Source organism: Leopardus geoffroyi, chromosome C1 (genome assembly GCF_018350155.1).
Source record: "Leopardus geoffroyi isolate Oge1 chromosome C1, O.geoffroyi_Oge1_pat1.0, whole genome shotgun sequence".
NCBI classification, from domain to species: Eukaryota; Metazoa; Chordata; class Mammalia; order Carnivora; family Felidae; genus Leopardus; species Leopardus geoffroyi.
The window spans coordinates 151233894-151259546 of NC_059328.1; the positions used below are offsets into that span (position 1 = coordinate 151233894).

The following is a 25653-nucleotide window of genomic DNA, read 5'->3' on the forward strand; positions in this document are numbered from 1 at the left end:
AATACGGGGGTGTTTGTAACCGCAAAGGGGAGACGATAAACAATATATGAGATCTGATATCTTTTTGATGGCTTAAACAGATACTGATGGACAGATCTGCTCTTTGATGTTTTCTTCACTAGCCCTGAAGATGCTGAGACATAGAGATGGCTGTGATTATCTTTTATAAGACAGGAAATGCAATCTTTAGGGGTTTCTGGAAATAGAAAGGTCATGCAGTCTGGAACCTGTGAGCCTTTTCAATCTCTAAGTCATCAGGTATGCTCTCATGAATTATGATGATACTATTAGATTGTTGAGTTCTTGCTTTTTCTAGCTCTTAGTCATGTAGAATATATTAATCAATGTAATTGTTTATTATCAGATTTTTCTTAGGAGATTTGAACAAGTGATATTTATAGTAATAGACACCAGCTGTGAACAATATGAATTTTAGAAATGCGTATGTGTGTGTTTGAGTTCATGTTTACTTTAGGTTTCTTTTGAGGGGGGCAAGTGAGGAGTAAGGAAAGAGATCCTTTATTTGTAATTAAAAGCAAGGTTTGGGGCTCTCCAGATTTTTTCAGATTAAGCCCGAATACAGTCATGTGCATCTCTTATTTGGAATGATAAAAATAGCACAATTTGTTCAGTATGATAAGGATACATCATAGCTGGCTGCTTATAGATAGTGAAATATTAAAAATTTTTTTATCTGGAATTTCTTAAGCATAGAAATAGATGTTGCTACCATTGTACAACCACACAGGAATACAACTTTGATGAGTAGAATCGTGTTTGCCCGCATCTAAGCTAATTTCCTAAAATTTATATTGCAGTATCTGAACTGTTTTAAAAGGCATAAGTTTAAATTATTTCCCAGACCTATTGAAATAATGATGCTCTTACTCCTCTTAATGTAGATGTCTGCTGAAGGCATTGCTTGTAGCTGAAAGCAGATGATAAATCTATTTTTTGTTTTTGCTTTGTGTTGTTGTTGTTTTTTTACAAAGAATGCTTGTGACATTTAAGCTTGTTTCAGATTTTTTGATACAAAGATACTCCGCATTAGCTTAGTTTCATTTTCAAAATTAAAAGACTTGACTACATTAAACATGTTAATTACAAAGAGTAGGGAATCATCACAGCAAAGAATTTGGATTTATATGTCCATTTTATCTTGAAACTCTGCTGGTTATCTTAAACTATTTTTATTAAGGTATAATGCATTTAACTTGGTTTTGTTATAACATATCTTCAGAATTGGATAAGACACTGTGCCCGTGTTTGACATTCCAATTTTGAAGAAAAGGATATTTTATTTTTTTACATTACACATATTTCTTCCTTAGTTTTAGAGGGCTTGTTAGATATTTGACCAGGTATTCCATTTTAAATAAGCAAAAAGAATGTTGCAGCATTTCTCAACAGAAAGATGGCTTTGTTTTCATGATTTTGTAGCATGATTAGGATTTAATGGCTCATCAGGGTGATGCTATAGTAATGAAAAGGAGTATGTTTATCAAAAGACAGAAGTGGGAGTCTGAAACAGTGATTTACTTCAGTTAAGGGGTTGGTTTCTCCTTTTTAATTAAAAACACATTAAAAATTATACCTACTGATATTGGCTATAATTTATATGTTATTCAGGCTACTTAGCCAGCTTATATTCTTATTAGTAGGGAAGATTGCCATATTCTTAAGCTTGATTAGTTTTGGAATGATTTGGATATACCTTTTAGTTGCTACAAAACCTGTTTAATCTGTTAGAATTTATTTCCAGTATTTGCATGTATTAGTCGCTATGAGTACATTCTGTTTCTTGGCATTGCTTTGGGATTCTTCTAGGTATTGGTTTTACAGCATTCTGCTATTTTTCACTGTATTTATGACCTTTCAAAAAAACTAAACCATAAAGATTTTTGGTTATTTTCCTTTAATGGCACTTACAGGATATCTCAATAATTTTGTAAGGTAAAAAAGCTACTGCCTTAGAGTTGTCATTTCTTTTACATGTTGGAGAAAAAGTTCTCTCTGTTGCTATGTCAAAATGCATTACCTTAAAAAGTAAAGATTGGTTAGAATGTCACGGACAGTTAAATTTAATGTCAACCCTTTTTCCTGTGTGGCCAGATGATCTTGACCTTTTGAATGGAGTTGATTGTAAGTCTGCCCAGCAATGATTGGTCATTTGCTTTTTACAATGGCTGCCTCTGTCTTTACTATTTTACACAAACATTTTACATCATAAAGGTTTTCTAAGGGTAAGCTGTCTATAAGCAACGATTTGAGTAATTGTTCCGTTTAGTCAACATTATGTGGACTGAATTTGCACAATACTGCATTTGGTGTTGTGAGAAGTACAGCAAAGAAAAAGTTGTGTTTCCTTTCAAGGAGATTCTGAGAAAATATACGCAATGAGCCATGCTCATATTTTGAATTGACTTTTCAAAGATGGTATGCTACGATCAGTTTTAACTTGATTTATAAACTAATGAATCCTTGGATGAGTTACATGTAACTCTATAATGCATAATTTATTGTATCAAGGCATTGTAAAATATTTTTGTGTGTTTTATGAGCCATGGTTGGCAATTTATGTTGAGAGTAAAGGTGGATGTAACCCATTGGCAGGAAACAGAAGCAGGGACCTTAAGAATTAGCTCAAAAGAGGGATGTGACCAGTCTAGTCTCATTGTGTATTATGGAAGGGGACTTTGACTTCATAGGGATTCAACTTTGGAAATCAAGACTCGCAAGTTTGGGAGCGTTTGATGCTAACTAGGTCATTAGGGAGTTTTTTTCAATAAAATGGGGGTGAATGAGACTCACTTTAGGATTTGAGAAAGGGGATTGAGAGAAACTTATATGGACGTAGGCCTTAGCCAGCTGGCTGTTGCACATCCAGGCACTACTTCTTTTCACTTTCATACCAGTATGCTGGCTAAAAGTAGCAAGGAGGTGGGTAGAGTGGATACAAAACCCTTGTTTCTCCCAGAATCCTAAAGTGGGGCACACTGCCCCGTAGTGCCTACAAAGTGCCTGTTCTCTTGTATCAGAGCAAGAGAAAATTGACTTCAAATTCTCCTGGTTTGTAACAGCTAGCTGGCTGCAGTAAGATGTGGTAAGTATGGTGGTTGAGTATCTGGACTGCCATGTTCACTGGGTTCAGATCTTAGCTATACCACTTTCCAGCTATGTGATCTTGGGCAAGTTACGTAACCTTTCTGGGTATCCGTTCCCTCATTTGTAATATAGAAATAATAATGGTACCTATCTCTAAGAGTGGTTGTGAAGATGAAATGAGGTGATATATATAAAACATTTGTAAAACTACCTGGTATTTATAACAAACACATTATTGCCAAAATTATATGTTGACAGACATTAGTATGTACATTCTCTGAGCTAGGATGAGCTATCAGCAGGTGTTAGTAATAGTAGTCAAGTAGTTTAGTTTTGTTACCTTTCCTTCATTTTCCTTATCAAATAAGAAATTGAGTCAAAAACATATGGTATACTGAAATAAAGATGGCTATAAAAATGCAAACAAGGAAAAACATCCTACATCTGATTACATTATAACATTTATTAACTATAAGAATTGTGATTTGATGAAAAATGTTGTGTTTAAAGTTTTTTTTGCATCTGCTTATAGGCTGACTTAAGTTTCTGTTTGTATTCTGTGTAAAGATTCTTTGCTTTCTTATATTACACCAACTACTTCATTCATGACAAAAAAAAAAAAAGATTATGGGGGCTTTGCAGGTCTTCCTTAATTGTAGTTGAATATTAAAATTCAGGAGTAAATATCCAGGTTTAAGGGAAATAATAGAGAAGTTATATAGCTTAGACTTAATGATCTGAGTTATTATTATTTTTTTAAATGTTTATTTATTTTTGACAGAGAGAGAGAGAGAGACAGAGCATGAGCAGGGGAGGGGCAGAGAGAGAGGGAGACACAGAATCTGAAGCAGGCTCCAGGCTCTGAGCTGTCAGCACAGAGCCCAACGTGGGGCTCGAACTCACAGACCATGAGATCATGACCTGAGCCGAAGTCAGTTGCTCAACCGACTGAGCCACCCAGGCACCCCTGAGTTATTTTTTTAATCATTAAAAATGTCCAGGAGGTCCCTGGGTGGCTCAGTCAATTAAGCGTCCAACTTTGGCTCAGGTCATGATCTTGTGGTTCATGAGTTGGAACCTGGCATCAGGCTCTCTGCTGTCAGCACAGAACCCAATTTGGATTCTCTCTCTCTCTCTCTCTCTCTCTCTCTTTGCTCCTACCCTATTTGTGCTCTCTTTCTCAAAAATAAGCATTAAAAAAATGTCCAGTACAAAAACGTTCACTGACAGTTAAACGCACTTGTTTTTTTTGTTTCATTTTAGTTTTATTGGTTAATGTTTTTATTCTAGATGAAAGACTAAAATGATATGTGTTATAAATCCAATACTGTATGTGAATAGACCAATTCAAGTTCCTATTTGATAGAGTATGCTATTTTGAATTGCTGGTGTTTATTTAATGTAAAAATATCTATAGTTGACCCCTGAACAATGCAGAGGGGAGGGGTGCTGACCCCTTGCACGGCTGAAAATGTGTGCATAACTTTGACTTCCTTAAAACTCAACTACTAAGAGCCTGCTGTTGACTGGAAGCCTTACTGATAGCATAAACAGTCAATTAACACCTATTTTGTATGTTATATGTATTACATTCTGTGTTCTTTTAATACAGTAAGCTAGAGAAAAGAAAATGTTAAGATAATCATGAGGAAGAGAAAATGCATTTACAGTACTGTGTACTGTATTTATATTTAAAAAAAATCCACATATAAGTGTACCTGGGCACTTCAAACTCATGCTGTTCTGTCAAGCCCTAGAGTCCAAGTGAGTAATTTGATAGTTGGATGAAATATACATGCTTAAGTGTTATGATCTCTTTGCCTTTTAGTTCTCTTCTCTTGAGCAATTTTCTCAATGTGCAGCTATTTCTTTCAAATTGGCACAGGGTCAATCAAATTTCAGCACAGTGCAATTTCTTCAAACAAACATACAAAATACTATGATGTTCTAGTAAGCACAGTACTGGGGAGAGATATAAAGACCAATAGGTCCCTGCTTCAGGAAGTCACAGGTAGTGAGTCATAAACACTAAATACAAGGCACTACAACAGAATGTAGAAAGTAGTAAGTGCCTTAGAGATTCAAAAGAGAGAAGAAAGAAGCGTAAATCATGATGCTGTGAATTCAGTGGGCAGAATATTTCAAGCTGAATGAGGACAGGAGAGGAGAGGCTAGATGAGAAGGTAGGGAAGTCTGAAAAAGTAGCATCTGAGGTAGACCAAGACTGGCCAAGATGGGAAAGGTCCTTTGGGGCAGAGGAAACAACATGAACAAAGACATGGAAGCAGAAAGCAAATAGTATGTTTGACTAGTATGGACTAGTTCATTTTGGCTATAGCCTGGTAGGAGAATTCAGGCTAACACAGGAAGGTCTGTTGGGACCAGATAGTACAGAGTCTTGAATGTTAGATTGTGATTTCTAAACCGAGAATATGTCTATGTTGATTTACTTATTATTGGGAGAAAATAAAATAAAAAACCAAAAGAGCAGCACCTATATTCTGCAGTCATTCTTAGAGCTCTAACCCTCTTGAGACTTTGAAAATGAAAATTAAATTCCTGAGTAGATTTAGTAGTTAGTAGACAAGGTAGGGGGTAGAAGCAAAATGAAGGATTTTAATAAAATTCTCTATCAAAATTGCACGTGAGAGCATTTCTGTCTATCCACAACCACTCAAAAGTCCTAGATTTCAGATCCTAAGAGACCTCCTGCTTGTCCCTGATGTAAACTCTATTTTATTGGTAGGTAATCTGATTTAGCTTTGGTTTTATTTTTGACATTTACTAGACCAAGGACAATCTAGAGGGATCATTTTAATACAATGAATATACATGTCACTATGGTGAATATTTGGATAATAAAGACTTTGTCTTAGGGAAAATTGGAACTAGAAATGCTGTTTATAATCATGGAAGTTTCAGGGATATTTTAGGTTTACTCATTGTTCATTTAGAAATGATAATATAAATCATCATTGCTAAATACTTTTAATATCGCCTTTAAATCTCCTCCATACACCAGAAGCATTTCAGTATTGCCTGTGGTTAGTAAAAAAGCTGGGTAACATCCAAGAGCAGATTTCCTTTAAATGTGACAGCTGGGGTGTGACTTTGTTATCAGACCCAGGAAGATGATACTTGTGCCTGGGAATTGTGAAAAGATTGGAATTGAGTACTCTTACTTAGCACATAATCCATATAAAGTATGTCAGAAGTGAAACGCACGGAATACCACCAGTGTGAGTAAAAATGAAACCGGACACAGTAGCTCTTCTGGCTCTATTTTTAACAGACCCATATAATTGAGAATATTCTGTTTCTTTCTATAGAAGTCTGAATTACTTGAAAACCTCATTTTCTCGTTCTTGTGAGGTTCTTATTAATCCTTATGACTTCACATTGCCTGGGAAAGGGTAATACTTATAGTAGGGATCCAATAAAATTTCAGCACTTGTTTTAGAATCATAGATTCATTTCTGGGAGAAACCTTGGAGATCATTGGGCTTTGGGTTGCTTTAAAACTTTAAAACATTTAAACATTTTTTATCAAAAAAAAAGTAGATAAAAGACATTTAGTGATGTGATCCTTCCCCCACCCCAAGCATTTCAAAAATGATAATACAGAATGTAAATAAGAATTAGTTAAAGATAATTGAATATGTCTTTATCAAACTCTTCTTTCTAAAAGGCAAAAAGGGCCTGGTTTCAATGAAGCACATTGCAAAATGTGCTGCATTTAAAGGTGTACATCTATTCGTATCCATTTCTTCTTTCTAAAAAAAAAATTGTTCAATCTCATAAGAATTTGAGTCTATTGCATAGTATAAAGGGAGGCAATATGGCATAATACTTAACAGCTAGAGTTATCAAGCTGGATTCCCTTTGTTGGATCCCATGTGTTCCACTTTATTGGCAATGTTTATTTTAGGAACATTACTTGAGCTCTATTTTCCTCAGGATTGCCAGCTGTAAAGTTGGGATGCTGATGTACTAATGTCTAGATTTCTGATGAAATCAATTGAATTAATCAATTAATACAAGTAAGGTAACTTGAAACAGTGCTTAGCTTATCAAGTGCTGGTCACTATAATTACTCCCCACTGGACTAGGTAAAGTTGAGGAGAAAGTTATAAAACCTACAAAAGATATAAAACAAATCCATCTCGTCAAAGATCTTATGTATATACACACACATACACACATATTTAGGACATAGGTGTGTATACATACATACACATTATACTTTAATTATATATAGTATACTAAGTAAGAAACTAAGTAGTTTGACTAAGATTAAAATTGCCAGCAAAGGATATCATGATATAAGATCCAAACTGGAAAGTCTAGCTCTAGAGCTCCTGCTCTTAACCACTTTGTTTTACTGCATAGGGTTCTGTAAATGTGAGTTAGATAGCCATGTATAAGTTAGTATATTCTAAATGCTGAATTGAGATAAGAGATGTCAAGGCAAACTGAAACTTCTAGGGAAGACTTCTTGGCAGAGGTGTTAACTGACTTTCATTACACCCTTTTTGGGTTTCTCTTTCACTACAAATAATACATGTAGAGTCATTAGCACAGTTCCTGCCATAATGCTCAATAAATTATAGTTATTATTGCCATAATCTTTCTGATAGTTTCTTCTCTATCTTCCCTAATTGGTGCAATGTACTGTTTGAAAATCATGTGCTAATCTATACTCATGACTGAGATTACCCGCCAGTGATTCTTAATTGTGACTATACATCAGAATCAAATGTTTCGCTTTTTAAAAACATTGAGGCCCCAAGCTTATCTCAGAAATACTAAAGTCTATGGGGATGGAACCCAGCTTCTTAATTTACAAAAAATTGTCCAAGTGAATATCATGAACAGCCAAAATTGAGAACTGCTGCTGTACGTGGTGATTGTAGAATAGAATGGAAGGGGTCCCTCGGTGGCTCAGTTGGTTAAGTGTCTGACTTCAGCTCAGGATGTGACCTCATGGTTCATGGGTTTGAGCCCTGCATTGGGCTCTGTGCTGACAGCTCAGAGTCTGGAGCTTGCTTAAGATTCTGTATCTCCTTCTCTCTGCTCCTCCTCTGCTCACACTCTGTCTCTCTGTCTCTCTCTGTCTCTCTCTCAAAAATAAATATTTAAAAAAATTAAAAAAAATTTAGAATAGAATGGAATAGAGTAGAATAAATAGAATTCCAAACCTATAGTTTGTGTCTGCATCCTAATCTCTGTCTAGTGTTCTAGACATCGCATCTTATTAGACATCTCTGCTCATTTATCTTACAAACACCTCAAACTTGGTATGTCCCAAACTAACTTACTATTTTCTCTTCAAAACCTCTTTGTCTTCCATAGCATGATGACCTGATAATTTTGTTTCCACTTTTTTTTTTTTTAATCCTAACCTTACATCCAGTTACTAAGTTATGTAGATTCTTTCTCTTAGGGAGTCTAAAGTTTACCCCTTCTTTCCATAGTCTTGACCTTAGTGTGATTTCATATTCTTTTTTCACCGGGACTATTGTAATCATTTATTAACTGATATTTCTTTTTCTTCCTGTTACCCATCCCCAAAGTAACCTACGCATCATCATTCAGCTGCCTTAGTACTCTTTCCAGAATGTAAAGCAGCGACTGGCATTTGCTTACTTACATTCATTCTAAAGCTCCCCATTACCTTCAAAATAATTTTCAGGGTTCAGAAAAGTGAGAGTATTTGTCTTTCTCTGTCTGACTTATTTCACTTAGCATAATGCCCTCAGTCCCAGGGGTATAGCTCAGTGGTAGAGCATTTGACTGCATAATGCCCTCAGTCCATCCAACCACATTTGCTGTCGCAAATGGCAAGATTTCCTTCTTTCTCATGACTTAATAATATTCCATTATATTTATTTTACCCACTTACCTATGTTGGACTCTTAGATTATTTCCCTATCTTGGATATTATGAATAATGTGACAATGAACATAGGAGTGCAGATATTTCTTCGAGATCATGATTTTATTTCTTTTGGACATATATATCCGGAAGTGGAATTACTGCAACATATGGTAGTTCTATTTGTAATTTTTTGAGGAATGAGGAAGTGACATTTGTTTATTTATTTTTATTTATTTAAAAATTTCTTTTTAGTGTTTATTTCTGAGAGACAGAGAGAGCAAGTGGGGGAGGGGCAGAGACAGAGGGAGACACAGGATCTGAAGCAGGCTCCAGGTTCTGAGCTGTCAGCACAGGGCCTGATGCGGGGCTCGAACCAACAATCCGTGAGATCATGACCTGAGCCGAAGTCAGACGCTTAACGGACTGAGTCACCCAGGTGCCCCTATGAGGAACTGACATTTAAACTTAACCATCTTTAATTAAACTCAGTCTAAATTCTATTAGTTAGCTAGAGACAGACTCTCTCAAACCTTTAAAATGCTCTCCTTTTTGCCTATAATGCCTTTGGCCCCTCATTTCTCTTTGTTTTTGCCTGGCTAACTATTATGCCACAAGATTTACTTAGATTAAGCATTGCCTGCAACTGAAACATTCCCTATTCCTTTAGAGTGAATTAGGTGATTTTCCCTAATGTTCCTCTGGATCCCAGTATTTACCTTAATTGAAGCACAATGCATTCTACATTGTAGTCATTGATTTTCCTATCTCGACTATGAACAGTTTAAGGGCAAAGGCAGCGTCTCATTTCTTTTATTTTTATTTATTTATTTATTTATTTATTTATTTATTTATTTATTTATTTAGAACACAAGCAGGGGAGGGGTAGGGAGAGGGGTGGACAGAGGATCTGAAGTGGGCTCTGCACTGTGGACTCGAACTCACAGACTGTGAGATCATGACCTGAACTGAAGTTGGACTCTTAGCCAACTGAACCACCTAGGCGCCCCTCTTTTTTCTTTAAAGCTAATACAAATACATTGCCTGGCACATGGTAACTACTTAATACATTTTTGTTGAATAACAAAATAGGGAATTAGTATGACAAGTTCATGGAAAAATAAGGCTTATGTTACTTTGGACACCATTAGGAATTTATATTACCTGAGGTACATAAATAGGTACCATAAATAGGTTGAACCAGACTTAAGTATTTTAAAGTTAAATTAAGGAATTTTAGATTTTATGAATAAGTAATATAATGCCTTTGCAGTGTAGCATATTGGTTAAGAGTATTGACCTGGCTTCAAACCAGTCTATAGCCCTTAATTGCTGAGGGTTCTGGGAAAGTTTCAGGGCCTCTTTAAGTCTCAGAATACTCATTGGTTTTTAAAGATTCCTAATGAATAAATGTCTGTAAAGTTCTAGCACTGTGTCTGGCACATTGCAAACCTTACAAAACCTTTGTTGTTGTTGTTGTTAGTTCTTATTATTACTGTAATTACAAGCAGTGCTGAGAAAAGTTGGACAGCTAGGGACTAACAGTTTCAGAATGTAGAGTTAGAATTATCTAGTGACTGACCATTCAAATGGCCATCAGAAAAGCCAAAATTTTAGTTCTAGTTCTAGCTCTACTATTGCCTTGCTGGAAAACTTGAATGTATCTTATTTTCCTCACACAAAAAATTACAGTAAAAGTTGCAGTATTAATGCTTTCTTCATCAGGATGTTATAATCATGGGATATATAAAGAAAAAAGCCTGTCATGAAAAAGACTGGGGATGTATATCTTTTGAAGTCCCTGATACCACCTGCTTTTGTACAAGTTGTGCCATTTGCCTGGAATGCTCTTTTTATTCACCTTGATAATCCCATTTGTCCTTTTAAGATTCAGTTTAAGCATTAGTGGTATTATTGCATTCTTACCAATAGTAACATAGCTCCAAAATGGGAACAAAAATGAAACAGATGGGTTGAAATCATAGGGAGGCAGTTTTGGTCTCATTCAGTCATTCACTAAATTATATATATAATTATATGAGGCATCATTAATTTATTAATTGTCAATATTATATTAGTATATAATTATATATATAATTTTGTGAGTGAATGAATCAGTGAATGAATGAGATCAAAGTCTGCCTTGCCATGATTTCATCCCATTTGTTTTAGATACATAGATGATAGATCGATCCTGAGAATACAAAGGTGGTCTTATAATCTTACAATATCTCTGAACATTATCACTTTCCAAAAATGGAGTGGCTTTACTTATGTCGTACTTGGCTGTCTATTACTAGATTTGTTCAAGCAAAAATCAGACATATTGTGATATTGTAAATGGTATTCCTATGTTGGGGAGATACTGCATCAGATGACCTCTATGAATATGCCTGGGAAGCATAAGATTGGAACTTCTCACTAGAAGAGTGGGAAGAGCTAATGCCAACAAAATAGAATTAGAATCACATCTTAAGGCATGCTTTTTGTTTTTTCATAGATAATCTGTTATACTATTGAACTTGATTTTAAACTATATTCATAACAAATGGCAAAAAAGCTGTGAAGCTTACCACATAGGAAAGCGCTGATATTTTTATTTTTCTTCTGTATGTTGACATATAGTAGTTATGATTAGGTAACAATAATGAGATCCTAAATACAATGACAGTTGATGTATCATGAAGGCATACATTTCTAGTCACTTAATAAATGGTATTATGAATTGAAATTGTGCTTGTAAAACAAAAAAGAAATTGTGCTTGTTAGTTGTTTGATCAAACCATCAACAACTGATGAAAATAGAAAGCATTGTTTTTATTTCATTACAAATGCCTTTCTTCAATTGAATCTTCTCTTTGATTGTCCAAAAAAATGTCTCTCATTGCTTCTATTATATGAAGAACCAGCTGTCACAGATTATATGAAAGAATAGATAAATCACAGATTTTTTAAAATATAAAATTCTGTTATATTAAATACAAATCCAGTTTCTTCATTCACATGAAGCAACCTTCCCATGTTGCACTCTTTTTTCTCAATAAATTGTATGACTTGATTAGATAGAGGGCTTAGCTTTTGATACATGAGATGTATTCACTTTTTCTTTTCTTTTTTAAATTTGCTTTTCTCAATCACTTCTTGAAGCTAAAAACTTTTTTTGCTGCTAAGGAAAAGGAGATCTGGATTAGTGTTCACATTTTCTTTTTCTTTTTAATTTTTATTCATTTTGAGAGAGAGCTTGGGGGGGGGGGGAGAAAGGGAGAGAGAGAATCCCAAGCAGACTCCAGGTTTAGCGCAGAGCCCCACACGGGGCTAGATCCTAGGACCTTGAGATCATGACCTGAGCTGATATCTAGAGTCAGATATTTAACCGACTGAGTGCCCTGTGTTTACATTTTCTATTTCTGATCCTAATTGTTGGTCTTTTTCAAAAGAAATACTAACTGATTTTCAAGAAAGAAGGATACAATATATTAAGGGTTAATTTATGTCACTTCAATAAGTTTTATATATACCTTCAATAATTTATTGCTATCTGGCAATAGCAATAGGTCCTATGCTTTTCGTTCCTATGCATAGGAACCTAAGCTTCCTAAGCTTCCTATGCTTTGGAACCTAAGCATAGGTTCCTATGTCTTTGTATGTGCTAATCTTACTGCCTCATTTCCTGTCCTCCACACTATTTCAAGAACTATTCTTCTTGAATAGGTCCTACTAAGGACCTATTATTTGCGTTGTCTAATGTTCTCTTGAAGAAGAGGTCAGGAGCAAGAGACATTTGTGCTGAAAAGCTAAGATTTAGAAAGCCATATTATATCCTCCATAAGATAATTCACAGTAGTTTGAAATCAGATGGCTTCTCATTTCTGAACCATATGTATGAGAAACAATTATTTTAAAAGGCATTAAATTATAAAATAATTCATAATCTTTGCTTATATGATGGGAAATAATGTGAATCACACCAAGATCTTTATTATGTAGATACACCCTCACTTTCCAGCTTCATTTTTATGCTTTTTTGGGTATCTTGTACTATGATAATCATATCAAACAATTGGGCTTTTCTAATTAAGTGTAATTTTTTCCTATGTCTTTGTATGTGCTAATCTTACTGCCTCATTTCCTGTCCTCCACACTATTTCAAAAACTATTCTTCAAAGTTTAAACTGGCTCAACTTCTTTTCTGAATTTTTGCTGAGGCAAAGAGCATGGGTTTGGGAGTTAGATCAAAGTTCAAATCCTGCTTCTGACACTAGCTCTGTAATCTTGCAAAACTTACTTTATTACTGTGAGCCTCAGCTTCCCATTTGAAAACTGGGGATAATATCCTATAGAGTTTAGTGAGATGATGTTTGAAAAGCATCGAATATTGTCTGTGGCCATTATTATTAGCAATTGTCGTAGTTCATTCAGGCTGCTGTAACAAAGAATACTATTAAATATGTGGTTTATAAACAGGAATTTATTTCTCACAATTCTGGAGGCTGAGAAGTTTAAGGTTAAGGCTTCTGTAGATTCAGTGACTGGTGAGGGCCTACTTCCTCATTCATAGATGCCATATTCTGCCCGTGTCCTCATACAGTATGAGGCATTAAGGGAGCTTGTTGGGGTGTTTTTAGTAAGTGCATTAATCCCTTTTATGAGGGCTCTGCCTTAATGACCTAATTAACTCCCGAAGACCCCACCCTCAGATATTCTTACAATGGGGGTTGGGTTTCAAAATATGAATTTAGTGGTAGACACAAACGTATAGTCCATAGCAGTAGTCATATGAGTCTTAACTATTGATGAACAAATGATTGATAAAGGAATGATTGAACTTTCCTGGTTATTTCACTTCTGTAAACTACATAAATCTCTATATAAATTATAGACAGGGGTTCTTTCATAAAACTCTATAGCTCCTTATAAAATCAGTCGTATCATGACATTTTAAAGTCCTCCCATATTTGGGGAGCCTGGGTGGCTTAGTCAGTTAAGTGTCGGACTTCAGCTCACGTCATGATCTTGTAGCTGCTGGGTTTGAGCCCTGCGGGTTAGAACCCTGAGTCAGGCTCTGTGCTGACAGCTCAGAGCCTGGAGCCTGTTTCAGATTCTGTGTCTCCCTCTCTTTGACCCTCCCCTGCTCCTACTCTGTCTCTCTGTCTCAAAAATAAATAAACATTAAAATTTTTAAAGTCCTCCCATCTTTAACAGCTTATTTTGCTGAACTCTTGAGTTCCATTGTCTATTTCTAAATTGTACGCCCTCTGGTTTAATCTCAGGGACTATGAAATAGACCTGTTGACAGATTTGGCTTCTGATTGGAAGGCTTACCATATGTCTATTTTAAAGTTACACAATTGAAATTGTTCTGTAAAATAACCTCTATGGCAAAATTAGGAACCAAGGACAATAAAATTAAGCTGGGATAAACCCTAAACACTAAATATCTGGCTACAAGACATTGTTTCACATATAAATTAGAGATTTTTGCCATAAAGATGTATCTTCTTCAAAACATAAAGGCAAGGGGCGCCTGGGTGGCGCAGTCGGTTAAGCGTCCGACTTCAGCCAGGTCACGATCTCGCCGTCTGTGAGTTCGAGCCCGGCGTCGGGCTCTGGGCTGATGGCTCAGAGCCTGGAGCCTGTTTCCGATTCTGTGTCTCCCTCTCTCTCTGCCCCTCCCCCGTTCATGCTCTGTCTCTCTCTGTCCCAAAAATAAAATAAACGTTGAAAAAAAAAATGTTAAAAAAAAACAAAAACAAAAACAACATAAAGGCAATCAGTACTTCTCAGTTACTTGATGTTAGGATAGTGATAGCTAAATATATCTGGCTGCTTGCCAATTATTTGACTGACTCAGTTATGAGATATAATCTTTCTGTAGAATTTGAAGTCTTATGTCTTTCTTTGTTCTCCTAATTCCCCTTCCTTCCTTGAAAATTCTGAGGAAAGTTAGAGATACATAAACATAAATAAGGTACATATACAACGCATTTTAAAGTATTATTTTCCAAGTTACTATCATTTTTTCCAAATTACTATTAAGAAAATAAACATAAATTCTTATATAAACTTTGCATCTACATTTTTTCCCATTCTTTCTGTCCCCATAATGTTGACCCTTTCTCTTGGATGTTTTTCATTGGTTTTTCTCACAGTTCCATTATTGTCATCCCTTTTCATTTTTAAATCTCTGCTCTCACTTAGCTATTTTGGCACCAATGAATATCTTCTTTACTACTTTTTTCTTAAATTCTTCCTTTAAGACCTTTCTTTATTTCATAAAAAAGCACATTCTACCATTCTGTTGCATTTTAAAGGCGTACTTTTATTTTTTTATTTTATTTTTTTTTAATATATGAAATTTATTGTCAAATTGGTTTCCATACAACATGCAGTGCTCATCCCAAAAGGTGCCCTCCTCAATACCCATCACCCACCCTCTCCTCCCTCCTACCCCCCATCAACCCTCAGTTTGTTCTCAGTTTTTAACAGTCTCTTATGCTTTGGCTCTCTCCCACTCTAACCTCTTTTTTTTTTTTTTTTTTAAAGGTGTACTTTTAAATAACTACCCAGTCGTGCTCACTGTTTTGATGTAAATACAGTAATTTATCTCTATGCTTAAGTTTTCCATCGTTTAATCTCTATAAATATGAATAATGAAAAATTATTTACATTAGTGAGAAATTAGATAAAAATCTAAGTGACCAATACTACAGGAAGGCTTAACTAAACACTAAACTATATGACATCAACAATAAAATATGTAATCACTAGAAAGTATAAATTTGAGGAAGTATAAATATAAAAATGTTTTCTTGGGACTCCTGCGTGGCTCAGTTGGTTGAGTGTCTGACTTTGGCTCAGGTCATGATACCACGGTTCATGAGTTTGAAGCCTGCATCTGGTGTCAGCACTAAGCCCATTTCGGATCCTCTGTCCCCCTCTCTCTGCCCCTCCCCTGCTCATGTTCGCTTATGTTCTTTCTCTTCCTTTCTCTCTGTCTCAAAAATAAATAAACATTAAAAAAATGTTTGTTTTCTTGTTAGGATAGATCAAGCTATGCTGCAGTAACAGCTCTAAAATCTCAGTGGCTTCATGCAATAAATACAATAAATGTGGGTCAGGGCTGAGACTGGGAACTTCTCTTCCACTCAGTTGCTCAGGAATTCAGACTGACAGAGGCTCAGTGATTTTACAGATAACTGCACCACCGGATCACCTGATCTGCTTGGTCTCTACACCTGGGAAGAGAGAGCATGGAGAAATCACACTCACTTTTCTGTACTTTGGTCCAGACATGATACACCATCACTTTGATTATGTCCCTTTGGGCAACACTAGTTACTACAAGGGCCTGGGATATGTATAATACTCTTCTTGTAGTCCAGGAAGAGAAAGAGGACAACATGATATTGTGAGCACTAGTAATAACCATACTTTAAGATTAAAAAATCAAAATATATAACTGCTTTTGCATATTTGTTTTCCATAGATTAGAGGAGAATGTAGAAAATTATAAGATTTCAGAAAGAAGGATTGAATGTTATTTAATTTTTTTCTACCCAAAATTTGTTATTGTTAATGTTATTTATGTGGTATGTAAAAATTGGGAGAAAAATGGCTAAGCTTTAAGAAAATGAATCAGTATGTGACACAGTAGAAGGAACATGAATTTTAAAGCCATATAAAATTTGCTTCAAATCCTAACCCTATCTCATATTAGTTGAACAAACTCCTCTTGGGCAAATTATTTAACCTGTCTTAACTGAGCTTCAGATTTCTCATCTTTGAAATAGGGATAAAAATATCTATCTTCTAGAACTGTTGGGAGGATTATATAAGATAAAGTGTATTTACCTAACTAACACTAATATAGAACTCCCTGGTACTGTTCTAAGCATGTTAGCATGCTTTATATTAATCTTCATAAAAATTGTATAAAGTAAACACTATAATCCCCATTTTACATTTGAGGAAATTGAGGCAGAAAGAACTTGCTTAAAGTCACATGGCCAAGTAAGTAGTAAGTACCAGAACTGGATATGAATCCTGGTGGTCTGGTTTTAGAGATTTTCTTAGCTGCTATGCTGCTTCCTCTTCTGGACCTTTTCTAAGTGCCTATTGTTACCATAAGTTTAATAAACAATAAACATTTATAGGTGTAACACTAGCTATAAATCAGTTTTGGCTGTTTCTATTATATAATACATACAGGGACAGATAATTCATATATATTTCTAATAATTGGAGTTTGGTTCTTCTATGTAGTAGAATAAATTCTCACATCTCAATCAAAAATCAGTTTAATTCAAATAATAGTCCTTGGGCTTGTGAAGGGAATAAGTAGTTGAGGAAACATAAGAAGTAATCCATCTTCATAAGAGAGTTGAGCAAAGCAGAGGTTGGGGCGCCAGCCTCCGCACACAGTTGAAAATGCATGTATAACTTTTAACTCCCCCAAAACTTAACTACTAATAGCTTACTATTGACTGGAAACCTTACTTGATAACACAGGCAGTCAATTAACACATATTTTGTATGTTATATATATTATATGCTGTATTCTTACAATAAAGTAAGCTAGAGAAAATAAAATGTTAGTAAGAAAATCATAAAGAAGAGAAAATGCATTTACTGTATTTATTGAAAAAATCTGCGTATAAGTGGCCTTACACAGCTCAAACTTCTGTTGTTCAGTGGTCAGCTGTACACATTTTTACTCATCCTTTGCCTTTATCTCATCTCCCATTTTTAATGTAATTACATTTTCCCCATGTCTAGGGTATTTATATTTTCTTTCTATATATCCCTTGAATTTTTAGATAATTAGAAAATTTAAGAGCACAAGTGTTTTTGGTTGGTTGGTTTTTTAGATCTAAAGTGGGAAGTAAATAAAGTGGCCCTCTCCATTGGCTTTCCCACATTTTTGGCATTTGTATAGGAAAATCAATTTGCTTAAAATGGGTATTAAATATAGCAAAAGCCATTTTTTTTTAAACTACATCACTACTCAGATTATTGCCACTTTGCCTATGACATTGTAAAGCATACCACTGAAAAACAATCACTGGGGTTAAAGAAAAAAAAAAAAAAAACACCAAACTGGTTAGACTTGCTTACTTTGCTTTTAAGTATTTAAACACTATACTTTTATAACTCAAGTGTATATGAAGTATCTCCTTGCACTGCTTGTTTTCTTATCACTAAAGTTCATCTTCTAATGTTTTGTTTCTTACTCCTCAGTACCCTTTTAGTTATCTAAAAATATCTTTGAATTATTCCATGTTGCTTATAAATATTATTTTACTATCCCCATTCTCTGCCTTGATTTGTTGATTTTGCTTCTATTAGGAAACTTTCTTTCTATCTTCAGATTGCAAATTTTTCAATATTCAAGTCTAATTCAGGTATAAGTCAGGTACTATGAGCTTATTTCTGTTTAAATAATTCATATAATTGACTTTTGTGTATATAGGCCAACTCAGAACTGTCCTAATTTGTGATGAGAAGGCTAATATTTATGTAGTGCTCTAATTTCATAATTCTTGCAAAGTTGTAAGGAACAAGTCTTTACTCACTATGGAGAGACTAAAAATTGCTAATTGTATTTTAAAGTGTATATGTAGATGTTTATCCTCTTCTTAGAATTAATACTAATTGATATCACAACTCTCTAGTATGTCAGTGAAACTATCAGGATTTGGGGTGGCAGGAGTGGAGAAGGGTATTGATGAAGAGTTATAAATGTTATTATCTTAGGATAAAGCACGGATAACTACATGAATAGAGACCAAAAATGACCCTTACTTACACTAAAGTAGAAAACAACTTAATATGTATAAAAAAAAAAAAAACAGCTAGAGGGGCGCTTGGGTGGCTCAGTCAGTTGAGCATCCAACTTCAGCTCAGGTCATGATCTCACAGCTCGTGGGTTCGAGCCCGTCTGGCTCTGTGCTGACAGCTCAGAGCCTGGAGCCTGCTTCGGATTCTGTCTCCCTCTCTGCCCCTCCCCTGCTCATGCACTGTCTCTCTCTCTCTCTCTCTCTCTCTCTCTCTCTCTCTCTCTCTCTCAAATATAAATAAACATTAAAAAATTTTTAAAAAATGTAATTAGAAATGGTCTTAGAAATCATGAAGTTGATTTTTAAACTCATCTTATTTTTATTTTCTTTATATTTGTTTATGTCCTTTAGTTTCTTGGCTTGGGATTCCTTCTTGCATCTGAGACCTTTTTTCTGGAGTCATTGGTTTTCTTCCTAAAGTATATACTTTGAAATTCCATTACAAAGGATGCCTTGGTGATAAATTCTCTTTCTGTTTGTCAGAAGGGTGTTTCTTGAATGATAATTTAACTGGGTATCCACCTCTAGATTTATAATGATTTTTCCTTAATATTCTGAAGATTTTATTTTACTGTCTTCTGGGGTCTATTTTTATTAGTTTGTTATTCATTTGTAGGTAATCATTTTTTTTTCTCTTCTTGCTGTAACAATGTGTCATTCTGCAGTTTCACATGATATGCGGAGGTGTTAATTGTTCTTTAATTATCCTGTTTGTGATTCATTGTGTTTCCTGAATCCTGTTTTATCAATTCTGGAAATTTTTTACCTATTATTTTCAAATAGTACTTCTTCCTCATTTTCTCTATTCTTATCTTCTAGAAATCCATTTAGGTATATGTTAGACTTCATCGTATTATCCTCATTTTAAAACTTACCTATTTCATGTTTTTTTCATATCCTTGTCATTTTATGCTATGTTCTGTGTGATTTTTTTCAGATCTTTTTGCCTGTTCCCTAATTCTTATATCCTTTGTCCAGTCTACTGCTTTGCCCATCTTTGGAATTTTTAACCTTAAGGAATATATATGGACATTATATATATATATATATATATATATATATATATATATATATATGTATGTATATATATATAGAGAGTGTATATATATATAGAGAGAGAGAGAGAGAGAGTTTTATATAAATATATGTGGAGTTTTTAAGGATTATATATGTAAGTACATATAAGTATAAATATGAATGTATATATATAAATATATATAGTTTATATGTGTATATATATATAAATTTCTAATTTCTAGAAGTCCTACTTTTTTACATCAAGATTTTCTTTTTTTTTAATTTTTTTTTTCAATGTTTATTTATTTTTGGGACAGAGAGAGACAGAGCATGAACGGGGGAGGGGCAGAGAGAGAGGGAGACACAGAATCGGAAGCAGGCTCCAGGCTCTGAGCCATCAGCCCAGAGCCCGACGCGGGGCTCGAACTCATGGACCAGGAGATCGTGACCTGGCTGAAGTCGGACGCTTAACCGACTGCGCCACCCAGGCACCCCACATCAAGATTTTCAAACTTGGGGTGTCTGAGTGGCTCATTTTGTTAAGCATCCGACTTTGGCTCAGGTCATGATTTCACGGTTTGTGGGTTTGAGCCCCTCCTCTGGCTCTGTGCTGACAGCTTGGAGCCTGGAGCCTGCTTCTGATTCTATGTCTCTGTCTCTCTTTGCCCCTCGCACTCTCTCTTTCTCTCTCTCTCTCTCAAAAATAAATAAACATTTAAAAAATAAAAAAAAAAGATTTTCAATCTCATCCTGGGTTTTAGAGGTTTTCTTTCCAGACATTTGGATTGTTAGGAGAACAAAATCAGTAGTTCCATAATTTATTATCTAGTCAGTTTTGCTCTGGGTTCAACTAATATCTTTCACCCTTATTCAAATAAGTAGTCTCTTGTCTTGATACTTGCAACTGAACTTCTACTTTGTCCCCTTGTCTGCCTGGAAAAGATACATTGATCTTTTAAACATCAGCTCACATGTCTTTTTTAATGGAGTCTTTACTTTCTTGGAGAAAAATAATAACTGTTACGGTTGAACATCCCCTGTATGAATTTAATAACGCCATTGTGTGTTGTACTGAAGGTGAAGTCTATAAGCTCTTTGAGGGAAGCAGCCATGTCTCATTTATTTCTGTGGCCCCAGTGATACAAATAATAATATAAATAACAATGAAAATAAATAACATTTTTTGAGAACTTGGTGAGCAAATTCAAGACCAACAGATTATAATGGCTAATGTTGGAGAAATTACTGCCTGTGTTCTCTTCTAGAATTTCTATGTTTTCATGTCTCACATTTAGGTCTTTAATCCATTTTGAATTTATTTTTGTGTGTAGTGTTAAAAGGTGGTCCAGTTTCATTCTTTTGCACATAGCTGTTCAGTTTTCCCAGCCCCATTTATTGAAGGATAGGTTGCTTTAAAAACATTAATATGATAAATAGTCCAGGGAAGAATATTGAAATGAAAATGAACTGCTCTGTCTTTTATTAACTCATTCTCAAATGAGATGAGAATTATCAAAAGGACATGAAAAGTTTGAGTTGTTCTGCTCATGGGATTAACTGTTAGATTTTGATAAAATTAGAAAAGTTTGTTTCTGTGGATATTGTGCTCAAGAGTTATGGTAAATCAGGAAAAAAATGCATTTTTGTACACTCATAGAGAGCTTAATGATATTTACAAACAATTATAGAAGAAATTGTTGATATTTTTTCCTAAATATTTTAACACCTAAATGTGCTATCCCATGTTAATTGCTCTTTCATGAGAGACTGTACTGGTTCAAGGTCACTTCAAATATGAGAGCTGAGCTAGAAAGCTCTTTTTTCCATTATTGCTCTCTAGTAATTGTTCAGTAAAAATAATAACAGCAAACTATTCCCTTTAAAGACTTTCTTTGGAGGTAGAAATATTCCCAATTTACATTTACATACATTTGGTTTCAACACAAGTGTATTGAGACACTTCTAACATTAAGGTTTAGAAGTAATAAAATTGTAGAAAATTATAAAATGTATTTGGTTATGTCAGTTATATGATGTTTGCTCTTAAAATAGTTGAATACAAATTCAGTTTAGTCATAAGCAGAGTTTAACTGGAGAGGATCTTAGATAATACTATTTGTTCCTTCTTTCTTGGGAAGGCATGGAGAAAAGTACTTAAGTGGAACTAGGAAAAGCAAACCATTACTCTCTTGTTGGGAAAAAAAATGAAAATAGTTCATCAAAAGATATATATGTAATTACATAATGTGTCCCTACACTTAACAGGACAGAAACTTCAAAAATTAAAATATTGATTTGAAAAATGTAGTATTGCTATTTGTTCATTTAGTTAGAGGCCTCTGTAAATGGATTTAAGATGTGATTTCTGTGTGAACTAATTGCTGTTACTCTGTCCCAGGGTCATAGTCTATCCCAGTGTTTTTCAAATAACAGGTCATAACTCATTTTTTAAAAAGTTTATTTATTTATTTTGGGAGAGAGAGAGAAAGAGAGAGTGCAAACAGGGAGGGGAAGAGAGAGAAGAAGAGAGAGAACCTCAAGCAGGTTCCACGTTGTCAGCCAGAGCCGTCGAGGGGCTCAAACTCACGAATCGGGAGGCCCTGACCTGAGCTGAAATCAAGAGTCGGACCCTTAACCGACTGAGCCATCCAGGCATCCGTACCACTAATTTTTAAGTACTGAAATAAATTTAATGGATAGTGACTAGTATTTTTAAATGAAACAGAATATCCTGGAATAGAAAATATCATACCACATTGTTTATAGTAAGGGTAAATGTTGGTTTGTGAAACTTTGTTTTGATAACATATATATGAGTATGTGACTGTGTTGAATATATATTTCTCACTATGGGTCATGCCCCCCACCACCAAATTTTAAAACATTGTCTTATACTATATACTGGAATAAATGTTTACCCAATAGTGTAGCAAGGGTAAATTGTCTTGAGAGTCAATGCAATAGATTTATGTGTTTTCTCTTGGTGCTAGACTTTGTTCTAAGTAAGTAAATACATATGGATATTAGGGTACATTAATGTATTTGATGTTCAACAAATCTAAAAAGGGTAGCAATACAAAATGAATTAGAAATGTTCTCACTGGTGTATTTGGGATTACCGCACAGTCTGGTGCCCAGTGTCACATGTCCCTGCATTGTCTTCATTCATCACACCCATGCTTACTTGCTCTTGGTCATAGGGAGGAAGGGGAGTACTCTGTTAAAAAGTCTTCAGTAATATTGAAATAATCTTTTGAACTATCTCCACAGTAGAGGAATTTCACTATATGTATTAGTATTAAGTTGTATCTTGGGAATTTTCAACCTAAAAGATCAGACATTTGACATTTGATGTTTCTATGGTCTATCTGGAGAGTATTTAAAGTTCTGTGAAACTGCAAAATGAGTCACTTACATTGAGTTACGTTCATAGTCTAGCTTCAAGTTCTTTTCTTTCCATCAATGAAACGTTAAAATTAGGGCACTTCAGCTTGTAATTCATATTGTAATTAAATAACCAATTATTTCCTATTTATATTCCACTTCTACGACTGCAAAATTTTATCTCAATATCCTAACATTAACTGTTCAGTAGTATTATCTTTTGTACGTGAATAGTATATGTAATGTATTTAAGTAAGGAGAAAACTGTTTTGTATAAGTTGAAAATTGATTCAGGCCCTTGAAATAAGAATTGAATATTTTATATACAGGGGGAAACATCTGTATAAAACTTCCCATTATGCAATTGTTTTAAAAGGCTGCCACTGTAATATATGGCAGAATAATGCTTCTTCTGACCTCTGAACACGGATGCATGACTTAGCTTTTGGCATTCTTCCTAACACCCTGGAGGGCAGAGATATATTCCAATGTGACATATATTTGAATATGTCTTGTACAGAGGATAAATGCAATTTGTAATCATATCAGGAACAGATTCTAGAGAGGCTGAAATTTGCATTTGTCTAGTTCAGAAAAATTATATAAATATATAAGTCTTTAGTTTTTCTATTGCTATTTTGCTCAAACCAACAGATTTTTAAAACTTTGCCAAATATAATAACAGTAGGCTCTGAATCATATCTTAATTTTCGTGTTTTCCTTCATTTGTAGTATAGGTTTCTTTCGCTCTGATTTCAGGCACTGCCCTGACCTGTCTCAGCCCATGTTGTCTGAAAGACACAGGACTACAGGCTATAAACCATGTTTTTCTACTGTGTGTCTTGCTGCGTATGAAGCATAGGAGAGCTGATCTTTCTACGTTGAATAGGTCCTTAGTCTGTAATCCTACAGTTTACAATACTGATTTCTAAAACATGGAGGCCAAATCTTTATCAAGGTTATGCATGGGAATTTAAAGCTTTCGAACAAGAAACAGAAATCTTTAATTTTTTCTAATAGTCATATACTAGAACAGGCTTAGAAATACATTTTGGAAGATTTATTTATCTTTAGCCTACCTTTTCGTTTTCTTTCCTTTCCCTTCCTACCTTTTTTCCTTTGTGTTCAATGTTCACTTTTAAAGCAATTTTATACAGATATTCACAATCAAATAAAATGTGGAAATAATCTTTCACTTCATTCACTATTTTGTATTTTGTTCATTCCTGCATGGTTTAATGGGTTATACTTTCCCCTCCCCCCCATTATTTCATTGAATACCAAATCAGTGAGTATATTGTTTTCAGCGTACGTACACTGCTCAGAAGAGAGAAGCTCCATCCAGCCATTCTAAATAAGTAAAAGAAACTCCCCCAAAACAAAAACAAAAAACAAAAACCCCAAAACAAAATACAAAAAAACTTTCTCTCTCTATATATAGAGAGAGACTGTGTAGAGAAAGTGTAATGTATAGGATTATAATTAAAAGTTTAGTTTGAATAAAATGCATTAGACTGAAGCAAAGTAATTAGAGTTGTAGTTTACCTAATAATTGCTGGTAATTGCTTTCAAGACATTAGATCCCCCAACCCCATTTTATTTTATTTTATTTTATTTTATTTTTTTATTTTTTTTCAATATATGAAATTTATTGTCAAATTGGTTTCCATACAACACCCAGTGCTCATCCCAAAAGGTGCCCTCCTCAATACCCATCACCCACCCTCCCCTCCCCCAACCCCATTTTAAATGGCAGTGAAATTATTTCACCTTGCCATAGCATTAATGGCGTTAATACTAATGATTTCCATATTTTCCTTGTATAGTCCAAATGTCATTCTTGTTAACAAGAATTCTTTATCAGAGATAAAAAAATGCATGTTACAAAATTGACAGGATAACTGTTTGTTTTCTGTTTTTCATTTCACTAACAAATGATGGCAACTGGAATGTTTGACTACCTTCGATTTCGTGGAAAGTCAAATGACATTCTTCTCTGAATATGTGGTTAACTTAATTTTAATCTCCTTTTTAAACTAACACTCGATAATCAAATAGAAAGTTGTTTACATTTGAGTGATTGACTTAAACCCCTAAAATATTGGATTTAAATTATAGTTTATTTTCTGAAATTAAGGGAATTATGGGAATACATGTACACTAGTCCACTTTTATCTGTGATTGACCTGAGGTCTACTATGGCCAGGAAGCAGATGATCTGCCTTCTGAGATACCATCAGAAGGTCAATAGTAGGCTAATGCTATGTCATAGTGCGTATATACATGATTCACCTTGCTTCATCCCATCACATAGGCATTTTATCATATCATGTCATCACAAAAAGGGTAAGTATAGTGCAATAAGATATTCTGTGAGAGAGAGACCATGTTCACATAACTTTTATTATAGGCTATTGTTATAATTGCTCTATTCCAT

At 34.6% G+C, this 25653-nt stretch overlaps 1 protein-coding gene across 7 annotated transcripts in view; it reads left to right on the forward strand.

Annotated features, from left to right (window-relative positions):
* SLC4A10 (solute carrier family 4 member 10) overlaps positions 1 to 25653 on the forward strand; it is a 299064-nt gene that overhangs the window by 81121 nt on the left and 192290 nt on the right. For 6 of the 7 annotated variants that reach the window (XM_045480002.1, XM_045480003.1, XM_045479999.1 and 3 more), the window contains exon 1: positions 123 to 258. The exons of the other annotated variant lie outside the window; for it this stretch is intronic. In XM_045480002.1, the coding sequence (XP_045335958.1) occupies positions 178 to 258 (81 nt within the window). In that variant the 5' untranslated portion in view covers positions 123 to 177. Of the gene's footprint in view, positions 1 to 122; positions 259 to 25653 lie in introns of those variants that run through there. 7 annotated transcript variants of the gene reach the window in all.